General features: G+C 38.3%; 1 protein-coding gene across 1 annotated transcript in view; it reads right to left on the reverse strand.

The window, feature by feature from the left end:
• Positions 1-18519, reverse strand: part of LOC127576921 (cilia- and flagella-associated protein 46) — a 172335-nt gene that overhangs the window by 85994 nt on the left and 67822 nt on the right. Inside the window, exons 22-28 of the mRNA XM_052027745.1 lie at positions 16789-16896; positions 15319-15500; positions 10684-10815; positions 6518-6683; positions 4858-4939; positions 1430-1577; positions 861-1044 (exon numbers count right to left, since the gene is read on the reverse strand). Of these exons, the coding sequence (XP_051883705.1) occupies positions 861-1044; positions 1430-1577; positions 4858-4939; positions 6518-6683; positions 10684-10815; positions 15319-15500; positions 16789-16896 (1002 nt within the window). The remainder of the gene's footprint in view (positions 1-860; positions 1045-1429; positions 1578-4857; positions 4940-6517; positions 6684-10683; positions 10816-15318; positions 15501-16788; positions 16897-18519) is intronic.

Raw genomic sequence — 18519 nt, forward strand, 5'->3', positions numbered from 1 at the left:
ATAGGACCTACAAAATAAATTCACATGAGAAGCAACAAATCATAAACATGCTGTCACTCATTTTTACACAATTGAACGCGGAAATTGGAATGCTAAAATATATAAGTACAAGACAAAAGAGAACCTGGCAGTGGAAGGCCAGGGTTTGATTGCCGTAGGAGGAGTGCAGTGACAATGCACAGGTTGTTGCATGGAACTTTGTGGGTAAGGAGTGAGGCTGGAATTATCAGGAAGAACTCTGCTGGAGGAGGCTTGATTTGTCGGGGTTCAATACTGTGGCACAATGCAAAAATTTAAAATGAAACTAGATGTTTGACATGGCATACACAGTGAAATGGAAATACCAGAAGAGAAAAATGAAAAGGTTTGTAATAACAAACTAAAAACTGATGGTAGAGATTAAAAGCATTGTTATGTAATATAAAATAGGGATCGCTGGTTCAGAACAGTAGAGAAACAGCATTCCATTGATGCCTACAGCTAGGACTTTAGGGGTGATCAGATGATCATGATGTTATAATTTGTAATTATAGGGGGCATGTTATGAGAACTTTTTTCGCAGAAGCAACATGTCTAGAAAAGAGTTTGAAAGAAAGATTATGGGATATGTCGTTATAAATCTTAAATGAGTTTTTGCTTAATTCTTGAGATTAAGGAATCAATTATGTTTCTTTTTGTTTGGACCACTTTTCTGTTAATCATGATTCTCTATTCTATGACTATAGATCTACTGTACTTTTTTAGGATTAAAGATTAAACATTTAAGATTAGAATTATTTATATTCATTTTTATTTTGAAGGCAGAGAACAATTCTATAATATATATAGCTGACTGTTATAATAAATAATGTGCAAAATACCTTCAATGCACCAACTGAATTCTGATAGCAAGTTAACTGATTTGCTATATCCTTAGAGAAAACTGCCACACGGTGCCACATATAAGATACATGGTCTTCACTTTCGTCATTTAACTTCTGCATATCCATCTGGATATTGTGGCCAAGCCTGGTATTTACCATAATTCTATGCTTGAAAAGAAGCCTTAAAACAGAAGAAAAAACATCAAGAATTTTTTGTGAATTTTAGAAATGTTTCTCATAACTTGATCAATGTTACAACATAAGTTGAAAACTTTGAAATGCACTTTCAAATTGAGTTTTTACATCTATGAATGAATTGTTGTCTTTATTGGATTTCTCAACCATTGCTTCCTTGCTGGTAACAGCAATATGGGGAATTTCTCAAAGTAGATCATTTGCGCTTAAAAAGATGGCACACCTTATTAATGATGCACCATTAGATCAGAATTGCACCTCACCTATCCAGTGTCCACTTGGCAAGATGAAGTCAGAAAACTGGCCTCATTGCTTCCAAATTCTTTCATGTGTTATTAGCTTTTATAGGATCATATCTTATTTTTACTTACAACCTTTGTTTCGTCTTTGGCATATCTCTGATGGCGTTGTCCAACACCTTTAACCCAGCTTTCCAGTCTCCTTTATTTGCATTAATGTGGAATAAAAGACCATACATTGCTGCCCTTAACTTGAGATCATCTTCAGGATCATCAACAGCTTCAAAGAAATGTAATGAGTTATAATTAGTACACAATTATTGTAAACACCGGGGATGACAGTAACAGAAGACTAATTAAAACAGACAATTTGTCATAGTGTCTTCAATGTAACAATTCATGGGAGTGTAATCAAAATAAAACTGATGCAAAGTCAAAGATGGACACATTATCATAGGTGACTAAAAGTCTGGTCAAATTGATGGGCTTTAAGGAAAAGTATAAATGAAGGGAGATGAAAAAGTGAGAAAGTTTAGGGAAGGAATACTAGGCTGAAGCTGAGAATGAGAGATGCACAGTAGGTTAGAGTTAGGTAATCACAGAATTCTCAGAAGACTGTAGGCCGAAATAGATGACAGACATATAAAAGGATGTAAACGTGATGATGAGAACTGGGCAAGTCGGAGTGTGTGGGGTGGTGGTCGACTGGGGATGGCAGATAAGAGATTGGGAAGCCCAGGGGGTGAGATGCACCAAGGGCTAGACTTTTAAGTTAAAGAGGCCCACTTGAAGTGGGTTCTCTAAAGCAGATCCCAGGGCTTGGGTCCTGCTCAGGCAGTCTTTTCATATAATACTGAAGCCTCATGTGTTTCTGTATGAATGGCCTGTGCCATCTGTGAGCCAATGGAAATCATGACGCATATTTACAGCCTCATTGGTGTGCTAAAAAAAACCTAACTTTAAATGTGTGAGTCATCCCTACAGATAATTACTTCAAAATTCTGTCCTTTCCAAATGTATTAAACTTCCATCTTTTTAGAGCTCATTCATGATATTTCAGCTTCTATTTTAATTTCATGTTTATTTCCCAATCTTTAGTTTACTCTTTTTATAATGTTCAAAAAGATTCATTGAAAATAAGTGCTTTCTATCTCCTGGTTGTTGTGACAATTCTTTAATGTGACTAAAGGATCCACACTGAAATGGAGAAAAGAACAGTCCCATAAATTATTTTTCATCTCCTTATGGTTAACGGATGCGTGTTAGAGGATTTCCAAGAGGGCCAAATATTATATTTATTCACCAAAGGAATTCCAAGAAAATCTCGTCAGATGTAGGCCACTAGACATCTCCAGTGGGAAATTTTTAAGCTGTAGTCAATAACTGACAACATAATGAGAAACAATTGGAAGCAATTAATACAAATACTGGAAAGAAAATTGCACATTGTAGAACTATAGATCTGTTATGACGAGGTGACCCATACAGTAGAAATAAATTCAATGTGATGTATATGGACTTTCACAGAAGGCTTTACAAGGTACCTACATAGGGCAAGGTGAGAAGATGTGAATATGGAATTATAGAGAAGGGAACAAATTGAATTAAAAACCGGCTAGGAAATAGGAAACTGAGTTAGTTTTAAGAAGAGTTTCTCATTGTGCCTGCAGGTAGTTAGTGCGGTTCTAATCTAGGACTGCTTCTGCACATTGTGTACACCAGTGATTTAGATAAAGGACTGGAGACAGTAATATCTAAATATTGAGATTCAAAAAAAGATGAAAGGTATCTTTGGGCAATTCATCAACAACTTGGTCAATCATTTTAGAAGACAGACAATTTTGAAAATTACCAGAGACTGCAAGGCAAAATTAGTAAGATAGTGAACTGTGTAAAATAATATGGAAGATGAAATTCAAAGTTAATAAATGTGAGGTACAACATTTTGGTAAAATATAATAATTACGCTTATAGACACAAATTTTATTAGGAGCGTGGTAAAAACATACTCTCCAATGTAAACCAGATGGCACTCTAAATACTGCAGCCCTAAACACTAACATAGTGCACCAATAAATCAGCCAGAAGAACCCACAGATGATACGTAAAATTCCCTAATATCCTGGTCTACAAGTCCACCTAAATATAAAACATGCAATGATGATTTCATTATCTTATAACTTAAATAACTTGCTATAAAAACTTCCTTTGCAGCGGCTGACACTTGCACCACTAGCTGCTATGTCGTGGGATTGTCACTGATCCCCAGCAAAAAAGGCCACTTGACTCAGAATATAGCCCATGGTCTCCAGGCTCTGCACAAACGCCTGTAAGAGCAGCAGGTGGAATCCTATCACCTTCTGCATTTGGCTAAGCAGAACTGACTACATGGTAACAATTTCAGTTTTATGTATTTGCTATCAGCCTCGTCATGAAAGCTTCCCAATTGTTGTCCTCATTTGAGTCCTCGGGGAGAGTATAGACATATAGACCTTCCTTCTGGACCATATCCTCCAGTACCAGACTGCAGCCTGCTAGAACTTGTAACACAATTCCCTCCAACCTATTCTGCTCATGCCTTGCAGCGACAATCTCTGCAGTGGTTCTGTGGGGTATTAGGCACAGTAACATACTGGGGTCTTTATCCTCATCATCTCCCTCTTCGTCTTCTCATTCAGTCTTTTTTCCTGCCTATTGAAAATATACATGCCCCAGGAGGGGCTGCACCCCAAATATACTGTACAGATCTGGTAGCCTGATCTAAAGATGGATATACCTATAATAAAGAGAGTACAAATTAGGGTCACCTGAGAATAGAGGGTTTATCCTATCAAGAGAGATTAAGCAGACTAGGCCTATGCTCTCTAATGTTTAGAAGAATGAGACAAAATTCTGATAGGGCTTGAGACGGTACAAACAAATATGATGTTTCCTCTGGGATGAATAGAACAAGCACCACAATCTCAGAGTAAGAGCTCAACAATTCAGGGCTGAGATGAGAATAAATTCCTTCACCCTGAAGGTAGTGATTCTTTGGAATTCTCTACTTAATGGGACCGTGGAGGCTCAGTAATCAAATATATACAAGACAGAGATTGACAGATCTTTGGAAACTAAGGGATGCAAAGTTATTTTTAATACAGTGTAGAAAATAATTTATTAAGGTGACTTAATAAAGATATGAAAGAATGACACTGACCAGATAAATGGTCTATTTCCTATGACAGGTTACTCCAAAACAAATTAAAGTGTAGAAGATTCAGGACAGAGAGGAGATATTTTACACAGAGGAGCGTGACCCTATAGATTGTACTACCATGTCTACAATTTAAGAATAGGTTGTGAATCAGTTTTTAGAAAGGGAAATGAAAGGATATAGTAATTTTGGGCATGTGGATTATGATTACTAATGTGGATAATAAATACTATCTTGGACCAGCTGGGATGAACAATCAATTTTTGTGTAGTAATTTCTTTTGTTGAAACTCCTAAATTAATCTACAAATATATAAAAAATATATCAACTTAAGAGACTGGTGTAAATAAAAGGTTTCACTAACATATTGCTAATTGTTCTAGGATGGAATAATGTGTTTGATGTTTAACTGTTGGGTGTTGAGTCATTTCTTCCTTTTCTTCTTCCTATAAGACAGAAGGAAAAGATTACGCAGTAAAACAGCCTTAAACCTAATCCATGCATTTAATTCCTGAAAATAATTTGTGAAACCAATATATATTTTTGACTGTACAATCCCAATGTGAGTTTAACTAATGGATTCATTTTTTGGCATAAATGTTGGATACTAAAAGCACAATTGTGGTTAAAGAGGCCACGCGTGTGGTTCTAGTGAAATGGTAGACCTTGAGATTCATAAATGTTCAGCTTATATATCCAGAAGCATGAATACTCTCTTTGAATCATACAGCACAATAGGTCATTGGGTCCCTCGTGCTTCTGTCATTTCCCGGAAACAACTATTGAATTATTTCCATTACCCTGCTCTTTTCCCTTGGTACTACAGTGATTTCACTTTGTAGTACTTATCTAGTTATCCTCTGGCAAGTGTTTTGATGAGTAGTCATTTGATTCTGTTTCCATCTCCTCAGAACCTATCTGACCTGCTGAGTATTTTAAGTACTTTCTGCTTTAATTTCAGATTTCCAGCATCCACAGTATTTCTTCCTTTGGATTTAAATAGTTAACTATGCTTCCCTCATCACAGAGAGTGCACGGTCTGCTTCCTGTATTTTACTGTAATGCCATACAACTTATGATGTTTGGCTTAAGGTCAAATCACAAGTGGTGTTACAATTCCACCACAACTTTCATTGTGAACCACTGTTTACAAGCAGATTTTAAGCAAAGCAAGCCAAGTTCACTACCTATAATGTCAACAGGTACAGGAGCTTCCCAGGTTATGAATGACCTGACTTATGGAAATCCAAACTTATGCAAATTATCCCATACATTTTTAAAGCATCTTTCAGGCTAGCAGTAATATGTTTCATGGTGTTCATTAATGAATGGATACAGTAGATATTCCATTAGTTTAGTTATTGGTAGTGTTAGGATAATTAGTCAAAGTAATGAAAGAATTATAGTTCTAGAAAACAGGTATTTCTGACTAACAGAGAAATCAACTTATGAACAGTTCTCAGGAATGGACCCTTTGCATAACCCAGGGACTGCCTGTACTTGCAGTCCAACTACGCTGCAATGACAGCTGCCTGGTATCTTTCTATTACTTTCCTATTACTCCTTCCAGTTCTATCCCAGGTAAATGAGAACACTGGGCACCTTGGCTGATGGGTCCAGATAGTTAGCTTGGTTCAGTAAGATCCAACCCAATGATATATATAGTTTTAATTGTTATTAGCATTTTTAAGAATTTTTAAATGTCTTGGAACATCGGGGTTACTGGGATCAGTGAAAATAGCTGAGTAAACATCTTTACTCCAAGAATGGATCATGATCTGTTTTTCTGGGCATGGGCACGACTGCTATAAATACCCATTATAGCACTTGCAACTGCTGTTTCTGTGCCATTTACGTATATACAATCTCATTTATTCAACAGACTCTACAGCTGCAGTACAAAAGGCCACTAGGTGGCATTCCATGTCAGGGTTACATCCTGTGGCAGCTGTCTGCGTTTAATTTTTGTTGACAGCTATATGATAGAAAAAGCAATAGTATTGAAATTATTGCAACTATTTTACCTTTTTAGTTTTGGAGTAGGTATTGTGGATAGCGTTTAGAAAAGATTTAAGGGGCTCTTCAAGTATACTTCTTCCCACAATAGTTGGTATCAAAGACAGGCAAGAATTCCAGAAGTGTTTTGCTGAATTCATTACAAGCTTCATACATCCAGCTTTTTCGCCATGGCTGTTGGAGAGTATAAATATGTTATCTATTAATGCAGTTTCATCTCTGAGATGCACTGCCACAATCTGGTCCACTGTTGGGAAGAGATGAGGAGTATGAGAAGAGGTTTTCCTTGCACTGCATCAGCTCACACTGGAGTTCCTGGGCACGTAGCCAGCAATTTAAATTGCATCCAGGCATTCTGATCACCTCCACCTCCTTCCTGGGGGTGATTAAAACTATGATCCCTTCAATCCATCAAAGAGGCAACTATATCATGTGCCTCACTTCAAAAGAAAAATAGTTATCACTTCTTATCTACCTTTACTTCATCTTCACCTATTGACATCTTTGGCTTCATCATCAGTTTCTGATCTCAAGCAGAACTTCAACTTCCAGGTTGATAGGTTTTTTTTGCTTCCTGACATAAACATTTCTTTCTCTAGCGTTACTCCCAATAACCATTAACCCTACAAGTTCCCAATGCAAGTAATGACTACTATTACGCCTACATCTTGATATTCTGCCATCTCTCCTACTTTTGAACAGAACTGAGAAAGATCTGTCAGATATTTATGTTCTCTATTTTACTAATTGGTGCTTTTTTTGGTCTGAAATCCAAACATTCCAAATCTAAGAAAACAGTCAACCTATAAATCAAAACCGAAACTTCTGAAGAGAAATGATTAGGAAATTTGAGTTTATGGGGAAGCTTGACAACAATTTCAACATATATTGTTGAGATGATAAATATGAAAGGAGTCAACATATTGCAGCCAGTATTTTTTATGATAATCATTAAATCCAAGGGAAGCCACAGAGGTTGCTTTGTCATCAACGCACCAGGAAGCAACTACAGAAATAATTTATCTTGCAATAAAGTTTGTAAGAGAAAATTTGTGATATTAAATAATACCTGAGCCAATAGTCCGTGCCATTTGGACGCAAGGAATGGGAACTGATGTCATTGCTTTTCTCATCAATGGTAGTAAGCCTATTTCTTAAGGCCCTACCCAATATCTTGACATGACTGAGCTCAACAGAAAATAATCCAGAACCTCGACCTCTGAAATAGCAGGTACCTTGAAGCCTCTCTGGTCTCCAATACTCCAGGGAGTCCATTCACCAATCTCATGTCACTCAGGTAGAATCTTGTAAAGATGTTTCATTAAAAGCTAGAGTAACCAAGCTGATGCAAAGGAACATCCTAGTGCTGCAAAGTAGTCATGAACAGGGAGAAAGAGTATTGACAGACCTTTCTGAATGAGCATCTCACTTAAAAAAAAGACTCATTACTGCATGTGTTTTCAACTCTTAGAGCTGGCAGGCAGAAATTGAATATCTATAGAATTCTATATTATATAGTTGTTCCATACTTACATCAGTGATTGGGAAATTATTGGAGAAGATTCTGAGGGACAGGATTTACTCGCATTTGGAAAAGCGTGGACTTACTGGGGAAAGTCAGAATGACTTTGTGTGGAGAAGGTCCTTTCTCACAAATTTGATTGAGCTTTTTGAGGCAGTGATGAAGATGAGTGATGAGGGTAGGGATATGGTCTACATGGACTTTAATAAAGCATTTGCCAAGGCTAGTCCAGTAGATTAAGTTGTTGGTAAATTGGATACAAAATTGGCTTGGTCATAGAAGATGGAGGGTGGTGATGGAGGGGTGTTTCTCTGACTGGAGGTTTGTTACCAGCGGTGTTCCACAAGGATCAGTGCTGGGACCATTGTTGTTTGTGATATATTCTGGATGAGAATGTAGATAGTCTGATTAGTAATTTTGCAGATGACATGAAAATTGATAGAGTTGTGGATAGTAAGGAAGGTTGTCAAAAAATACAGCAAGATATAGATTAGCTGGAAATTTGGACGAGGAAACGACAGGGAGTTTAATCTGGACAAGTGTGAGTGTTGCACTTTGGGAGGTCAAGTGCAAGAGGAAAGTATACAGGAAATGGCAGGACTCTTCAGATCACTGATATACAGGGAGATCTTGGGGTGCAAGTCCATGGCTACCTGAAAATGGCAACATAGGGTGGCAAAAGAAGGCATATGGCATTGAGTATAAAAGTCAGGAAGTCATGTCGCAGCTGTATAAAACTTTAGTTGGGCCATATTTGGAGTACTGTGTGCAGTTCTAGTTGTCACACTCCAAGAAGCATGTGAAGGCTTTGGAGAGGGTACAGAATAGGCTCACCAGGATGTTTTGTCTGTATAAAACATTGAACAGCATAGGCCCCTTGGCCCACAATGTTGTGCCAACCTATAGAAACATACTCCATGATCATTCTAACCCTTCCCGCCTACACAGCCCATAAGCTTTCATTTTTCTTACATCCATGTGCCTATCTAAGAGTCTCTTAAATGTCCCTATTGTATCAGCCTCTACCACCACCCCCGGCAGTGTGTTCCAGGCACCCACCACTCTGTGTAAAACACCTACCCTCTGATATCTCCCCTAAACTTTCCTCCACACCCCTTAAACGGATGTCCTCTGGTATTGACCATTGCCGCCCTGTGAAAAAGGTGGTGGCAATTCACTCTATCTATCCCTCTCGTAAAACTTTATACACCTCCATCAAGTCTCCTCTCATCCTCCATTGCTCCAAAGAGAAAAGCCCTAGCTCACTCAACCTTTCCTCATAAGATATGTTCTCTAATCCAGGCAGTATCCTAGTAAATCTCCTCTGCACCCTCTCTAAAGCTTCCACATCCTTCCTATAATGAGGTGACCAGAACTGAAAACAATACTCTAAGTGTGGAATAACCAGAGTTTAATCGAGCAGCAACATTACCTCATGGCTCTTGAACTCAATCCCCTGAGTAATGAAGGCCAGCACAACATATGCCTTCTTAACCACCCTATCAACCTGTGTGACAACTGAGGGACTTGTACCCCAAGATCCCTCTGTTCCTCCACACTGCTAAGAATCTTGCCATTAACCTTGCACTCTGCCTTCATGTTCAATCTGCCAAAGTGTATCACTTCACACTTCTCTGGATTGAACTCCATCTGACACTTCTTTGCCCAGCTCTGCATCCTGTCTATATCCCATTGTAACCTAAGACAACCTTCTACACTATCCACACCACCACCAACCTTTGTGTCATCTGCAAACTACTAACCCACATTTCTACTTCTTCATCCAAGTCATTTATAAAAAATCACAAAGATTAGGGGTCCCAGAACAGATCCCAGAACACCACAAGTCACCAACTACCAAGCAAAATACACTCCATTTACTACCACCCTCTGCCTTCTGTGGGCAAGCCAATTCCGAATCCACGCAACCAAGTTTCCATGGATCCCATGCCTCATGACTTTCTGGATGAGTCTACCATGGGGAACCTTGTCAAATGCTTTATTAAAATGCACAGACACCACATCCATTGCTATACCTTCATCAATCTGTTTTGTCACCTCCTCAAAAAACTCAATTAGGCTCGTGAGACACGACCTGGCCCTCACAATCGGATAGGAGAGTACTAGCTATAAGGAGAAGTTGGACAAACTTAGATTGATTTCTGTGGAGCATCAGAGGCCCGATAGAAATGTATAAAATTATGAAAGGCATAGAGAGGGTAGCTAATTATGGTGGACATGTCAAATGCTAGAGGGCATAGGTTTAAGATAAGAAGGGGAATGTTTGCAGGAGATTTGCGAGGCAAGAGGGTGGTGGTTGTCTGGAATGCACTGCTTGGGGAGGTGGTAGAAGCAGATACAATAGCAAAGTTTGAGGGGCATTTAGATAGACAGATGAATAGGCAGGGAATAGAGGAATATACACCATGGAACTATGGAATTAGTCAGATTGGCATCATGGTCAGCACTGACATGGTGGGCCAAAGGGCCTGTTACTGTGTTGTACTGTTACATATTCTATTGACTTATCAGCATGTTATTTCTGACGCTGTGAACTAATAAAACTTATTAATATTTAAAATAATTGAGTTAAACCAAGACTTTATGATGAAAGTCAGCATGCACAGTTGTTCTGCTTTGAGATAAAATTACCTTGCACTCAGTTCAAATGCTTTGATTGCAGCAAAATGCATTTCGCTATTTCCAGCTCCAGTCTTCATCAAGTTCTGCCCTTGGATACAGGCAACAACACTCAGCAATTCATGTTCAACTGCATAATTATGCCTAGATAAACACAAAGAAACCTTTATTTTCCAATTCATAATTATTGTAATCAACAATTATTTCCTAAAATTGTTTTCTTCTTTTAAAATGGTATCCTGACTTCACAAACTGGGTAGCTTAACTGGTTCAGCAACAGACTCAAGGAAAGCCAGTTTTTCCTTCAAAGGTGACCTCACTATGTATTATGCATTTGGGGCAGAAAAACATGATATGCATGACACATGATGACAGCTTCCATGTTTAGACATAAGAACGTAAGAAAGAGATGAAGTAGGCAATCCAGACTCTCTTGTCTGCTCCATCACTCAATAAGAACATTACTGATCTTCAACCTCAGCTCCACATTCTTGCACTAACTTCATATTCCTTGATTTCCTTAACATTTAAAAATCTTTCAATCTCTGTTGTGAATACACTCTGAGACTGGGACTCCACAGCTGTCCAGGGTAAAGGCTCATTACCCTCTGGAGAGTATAGGCCCAGTCTGCTTAACTTCTCCTCAAACAAAACAAATCCATCATCCTAGAATCAAAGTTATTACAACTGTAGATAATGGAAATGATGAAAATCTGAAACAAAAAAGCAGTAAAAGTTGGAAATATTCAGCAAGTCAGGCAGCATCAAAGACCTGAAACATTAACTCAGTTTTTCTTTCTACATATGCTTCCTTGCCTGCTGAATATTTCCAGCATTTTCTACTTTTATCCTACGATTTAGTCTGGGGAAACTTCACAAGTATATCCTTTCAGACCTGCACATAGTATTCCAGATGTGGAGTTACTAGGTTTCTATCTCATTGAAGGAAAGTGACTTTACTCCTGAACTCAAATGGCCGACACTAAAGGTCAACGTAGCATATGCTTTCCTATTTGCTTGCTGAATTTGTATATTAATGCATATTAACTCACTGATTTGTACACAAGGACTCTCATGTCTATCTGAACACCATCATCTTTCAATCTCTTATCATCTAAATACTCTGCCTTACTATTTTTATATTAATGTAGATGACCTCACATTCTTCCATTTATATTCCATCTGCCATGTTCTTGACTCTTCACTTAACTCCTAAAGACTCTGCATCCACCCACCCCTCACCCCACAGCCTGCACATGCGCAAACTGAAGATCCACACTCAATGACTTAGAAACAGCTTCTTCCCCTCTGCCATCAGATTTCTGAATGGTCCATGAACCCATGAACACTGCCTCATTATTCCTTTTTTTTGCCCTTTTATTTTGTAATTGGTAGTAATTTTATGTCTTTGCACTGTACTGCTGCTGCAAAACAACTGATTTCACATATAAAGACCATGATAATAAACCTGATTCTGATCCCCCTCAAATAAAATATTGATATGGATAATGAACAGCTGGGGCCTCAACACTGATCCTTGTAGGACTCCCCTTTTCAAAATCTCACAAACTGTAAACAACTCATTTATTCCTACTCTGTTTTCTGTCCATAATCAATCATCAGAACATACAATCTATTACCCCCAAAACAGTGAGCTTGATTTTTATTTAATCGTCTCTTGTGTAGCATCTTATTGAAGACCTTCTGAATGTCCAAATACACCAGATCAACTAGCTTGCTAGCTACTGCCTCAAAATGTTCCAAAAGATCCTCCCCTCATAAATCCATGTTGACTCTACCCAGTCCTATTATTAAATTTCTAGTGCTCTGTTACAACTTCCCTAATAATAAATTCCCTATGACTGATGTGAGGCTAACTGTTTTCTCTCTCCCTCCTTTCTTACGTCATGGAGTTAGAATTCCCACTGTAGGAATTATTCTAGAATCTATGGAATTTTGAAAGAGAGTAACCAGTGCATCTACCCTCTATATCACCTCTTTTAAAACACTAGTATGCATTTCATCAGGTTCTGGGAATTTATTGCCTTTTGTTTCCATTAATATCAGCAGTATTAGATTTTCACAAAGGCTAGTTTCTTTGTGCTCTTCATTCACTCTAGACCTGTAACCTTCCACAGTTTTGGAATGGTTTTCTCCATCTTTCTCTGTGATGGTAGACACAAAATAGTCTCCACCATTTCCTTAATCCCTAATATAGTATCTCTTGTCTCAGTCCATACGGGACCCACATGAACATTTGTTAATCTTTCTACAACATTTATATTGTGAGTAATCAGTAATATTATCAGAAGTAATGTGTCCAGAAAACCTCTGCCCAAAATTAATGTTTTAAATTAATGAAACCTCAAATAAAAATTGTCTTGTAAGGGATATAATGGCAGTTATATGCAGAATAAATTAGAGGTTTGAATCTGAGTACAAGATTCATAATGAGTACATCCACGGTATCTCACTTTGCGACCAGCTAGTGCCAGAGCAAGGTAGCTGATTAAAAGATTGGCCTTAAAAGAGAGTTGTTTTATGATTGCAACAGATTCTACAAGTCTGTGAAAATTGCTGAAATCTATAGCTGACTATGAGCACAACTGGCAACCTCAAGTTTCTGAGGTGAAAACAGAGACAAAAATAGACTGTTTCTCCTACTTTGCATCTCCTGCACCAAAGCCTCTGGCACAATCTCTGAAAAAAAAACATAGAACCAGCTCTCTCTTGTGTTTTATCAACCTTATATACCTCTCAAGTTTGAAATTTCTTTGAGAATATGCAATGCAATACCACCTTCTCACCCCCAACCCTAAGAGCTACAGGAAAGTTATAAGTGGTAAAAGTTAAATGATGCTATCCACTTGCAAATTTCAATCCCCTGATGAATCATGAACAGTGTGGTTAATACTGGCAGCAATCTTGTAAATAAGCATACAGCATGGAGTTGGTGTGCTGCCTGTATTGGAAGCAATAGGTGCTGATTGATTGTACATTATAACCCCCGTGGCAGATTTCAGAAACTATCCAGCTCCTGATAATACTTTAGCAATTAATGATATTTTTAAAACCTTTTCCATAGCATGATTTTTAGGCAACCATTATTAACCATATAAGATTATTGCAATCTCTAAATTGGATGATAGGATGATCAGAAATACAGATAGGATGAGATGCAATCTTCCATTTAACTAGAATTATGGAATAAATAGCATGGGCTAGAAATAAAATTAAAATTAATTTTAAGCAAACAGGTTAAAGGAAAAAAAGAGAAGACAAGCTGAAGTTTTATTTTAGTTATTTATGATCAATAGCATGGCATGAATGCTAAATCTGACATTTGACCCTTTTTACTGTAACACAGGGCCACGTTTTGCTGGATAATAGGGCACTAACCACTGAAACTGCTATTAAAGTGAAAATGAACCAGCATTTTTGAGAGAAGAGATTTAGTACATGTTCCAAAGATTCCCTACTCACACTGGTCAATTTCAGTTGCTCCACACAAGAATGTCATCTCACCCTTAGCTTCATTGTTCTTCACTTTTCTTCCTAACCTGAACAAGTTCTACTGTCCTTTTCAGTTCTGACGCAGGACCTCCAACCTGAAACGTTGACTCTATTTCTCTTCCCACAGATGCGGCTTGACCTACTGAGTATTTCCAGCATTTTCTGTTTTTGCTTCCAATTTCCAACATCTGCAGTTGTTTCACTGCCACTTCCTGGAATGACTAACCAGAAGCAGTTCTACTTTGCTCTCTGATGGAATTTCTATCCGTCTCTCTTGCCTTGTTCACCCTCCTTGGTGTCTTTTTCCCTTCTTGTCTTTGATCAAAGATGTGTCTCTTATGTCTACATGTCTTCTTATGTCTCTTTTTCAGTTCTGTTGCAGGGTCTCTGACCAAAACGTTGACTCTGTTTCTCTTCCCACAGTTGTGGCTTGACCTGCTGAATATTTCCAGCATTTTCTGTTTTTGTTTATATTATTTGCTGGGTATATATATTAAACACTTATACAGTTTGATGCAGAAATTTAGTGAAGATTAAAAGCATACATATCATTTTAACAATGTAATAATAATAATAATAAAGGACAACAAGATCTTCAAACTCATTCTGCATATATTAAATTCCAATATTTCAAAAAGGTACTATTTTAATTTTTTAGTTATATCCTGACTATTTTCCTCTCCCAACCCAATTATTCTGTCCAAATCTATTTTCCTTTCTGAACCTGACCTGAATCTAATTCAACATCTCTGTTTTCACTTTCTAAATCATTAAAATCTCACATCCTGCCATTAACTGAGATTCTAGATACCTGTTTCCTTTGTCATTTTTTATTAGCTCTTCTACCAAGTTATGACACTAGATATTTTTGCTGGGGTACATTAATAAGTCTTACTGTTTTATGGCAATGAATATTCAACCCAGGAAGATTTAGACTATTTGATTTTTTTCATCATCTCTGTACTTGACATGAAAAACAAAAAAGTTCTCAGTCATGAAACGTGGGTGTGTTCTAAGGGCCAGGGTTAAATTAAACTTGGTTTAATTCAGGATCACAATTACTTAGCCCAATCACCTATCTAACCAAAGTGTCATAATTTTAAAAGGAGAAATTACACAATAGTTCATACTTACTTTTCGTGTTTCTTAAAACCAGGAGATTGAGCAACAAGTTTTTCCAATTCAAATGCTTTCTGGGCACACTGCATTACTAGGGGGTTATCGTTATTCACGTAAGCAAGTTGCATCAAACGTGTCCATACCTCCAGCTCCAGCAGTTTATCAGTCCAGTTACAACTTGATATTTTATTTTCCAACTGTAAATGTTTACATAGTTTGTATTAAGAAAGATTTACATATAATCATGGAAATTCTTAGGGGGAGTGATTTGAACAGTTATGCCAAGGTCATGCTTGCAGCAGAAATCTGACATTGATTCTGCCAGAATTTGTAGCAGGGGCCAAAGGAAGCAGTGGTTTGGAGTATTAGTTTGAATCAGGAAAGGTTATTGGATCTCACTATACAACACCCAGGGATAATCCCTACACCCCACATTTCAGGGGACTATTTGAAACAGCATATAGTAGCTTTCTTCTTTAGGCTTTCAAATCTCAAGTCTGGCCTTGAGCCCTATGTGATAGCTTCAAGTGATTTCCATGTGGAGCCTGACTGAGAGTTTGGGCACAAGAAATATTTGCTCACAAAGCACCCATACTTTGTCGTGCACTTTTTGACATTGTACACATTGTGAGCACTGGTAAAGTCTCAGTCTCTCAGATCCTGGAAATTTGACCTAGGTTTATAGCTTATTCAGTCTTGCTTTAGAGAGATACAGCATGGAAACAAGTCCTTTGGCCCATGAAGTCTGCACCAACCATCAACCACCCACTTACACTGATCCTATATTAATCCCATTTTTTTATTCTCCCTACATTCTCATCAACTTCCCCCAGATGCTACCACTCACCTACACACCAGGGACAATTTATAGTGGCCTGTTAACCAACCCACACGTTTGGAATGTGGGGGGGGGGGGGGAGCTGGAACACCCAGAGAAAATCCACACAGTCACAGGGAGAATGTGCAAACTCCACACAGACAGCACCCGAGCTCACAAATGAACCTGGGTCTCTGAAACTGTGAGACAGTGGTTCTACTAGCTGTGCCACTGTGCTGCCTTAATTTGAACCATTGGATGGTACCATTATACCATTCTTATTAGACCTAGCATTGCTTTATGGAATAATAAATTTGTATTGAAATATACATTTGTAGCGGTTGCTACCGCGGAATAAAACAAGACTCACTCTGAGGATTGCCAAACAGAACTGGTTTATTTTCCCGCCTTGCGCGGGCCCTTTAAGGGAGAAAACTCCCGCCCAAAAAACCGGCAATGACGTAAGTCCTACGTCATCAGGACTTTACCGCGCGCGGGTTCTCCCCGTCGCTCGGAAAGACGAGGCCCGCCGCCATCTTGGGCCTCGTCGCTCCGACACCGCGCGACCCGACTGCCGAGCCGGTTCGCCCGACTAGACGGTGAGTCGCCACACATTGATTTTTAAAAAATTATTCTTCACAATCTTTGCATCAAGACCAATTGTTTACCTCAAGAAGACTGGGTACAGTAAATTTCATCAGTCTGTTGCTATTGCATGAATACATCTCCAGAGCTATAAGAACCTGGACCATTGAACTCTGGCTGTCATTACTTTGCTGGAAAAGATAAAGAATACATCAAGTCATGTATAAGCATTCAAACAAAATGAGATTTCAAGTGCAATATAGTGTCAATTATTTCATTCTGATTTACAGAGAACTAAAAGGAGGCCATCTAATGTTTGTGTTAGTTTGCATAGCTGTTACACTAAAATCTCATCTGAGTTTAATATAATGCAAAAACTGGAAACTTGTTACAGAAACTATATAAGTGGTAAAATATTGCAGATGCTGGAAACCAGAAATTTAGACAGTATATGTTGAAGTTATTCATCAGGTCAAGAAGCATATGTGGGAAAGGAAACAGTGTTAATGAAAGAAATCTAAACTCCCAATATTGGATGGATGAGATTAAAATGCAAACAATATGAAACAGGAATTGAACCACCCTACCACAGGTGGAATAATGGATGGGAAGCCAATCTGCTAAACAACAAACTTCCATTTGTGTACGCACACGCACACACACAATATTTTATATATATATATATATATATAGTGTGTTGATTTAAGGACAGATGACCAAAAGGTAGGACAAAGAGGGTTTTAAGGGGATTTTAAAGCTGGAAAAGGTGGAGCCATAAAGGGTAAGAGCTTCAGGCCTCGATAGCTGAAGTCATGATAGCCAAAGGTTGACTGATTAAAGTATGGAGTGACCTAAAGAATTCTGGAGGGCTGTGGGACTGGAGGAAAATTCAAAGAAAGCAAAACCATAGAGAGATAACAATGAGAATTTTTAAATAGAGATGTTGCTTGAACTAGAACCTAAGTAAGTAAGCAAGCACAGGGATAAAGGGTGGATAGTTTTTAAGTGCCTTTACAATGCCATTTGAGGAGACTGGGATGAACAGAACTGCTACTTCCAGGCCCAAAAAACCAGTAAAAAGCCCCTGAAAACTGTCCTCTCCTTGTATGACCTACCATCTGCTTTTCCCTGCCCAATATCTGCCAAGCCTCCAGCCACAACTCGACAATTCCTGCAAATGGAAGATCCCTGCAGTGGTATTCGGTGACTACCATCAGAACCCATCCCATTCTCCAAGTTCCACTAGACATTCAATGGGCCATCCTAGCTTCCACCAGACAATGACCTCCATCCTCACATCCTGCCAAGATCAAAATTCCCTCCCATTTGTATGAATGGGCTGTCCATAAATCAGGTGTTCATAACCCAGGGAAGGCCTATGCACAGCACAGAGGCAGAGTGAATGGAAAGGCAAGGTAAGAGCTAACAGGAATGATTATGATGAAGTGGCAAACAGTAATAAGTTAAATAACAAAAGGGATAATGATGCATGGAAAAAGGAGATAGTAAAAGGCTAACCAAAAGAAATAAAACATGGGTCTAGAGGAGATTTTGTAACACTAGCTTGAGCATTTAGTGTTCAAAAAATGGAATTAACTTATAGTCTGAAAATATTGAGTATTAAAGATGAGTTTGAAAGGGTGTTCAGAGGTTAATCAAAATATGTAGTGCCGTTTCTCACAAATTTTCTTCAAATAGTATAGGATGCCAATAACAAAGATGTGAATGTGGGATGACAAACTAAAGTAGCAATTGAAGTGCTTGATGAATTAAAGTGACCAAATGCACAGTTATGCTTCTGAGTAGAAAAGACT

Source organism: Pristis pectinata, chromosome 12 (genome assembly GCF_009764475.1).
Source record: "Pristis pectinata isolate sPriPec2 chromosome 12, sPriPec2.1.pri, whole genome shotgun sequence".
Taxonomy (NCBI): domain Eukaryota; kingdom Metazoa; phylum Chordata; class Chondrichthyes; order Rhinopristiformes; family Pristidae; genus Pristis; species Pristis pectinata.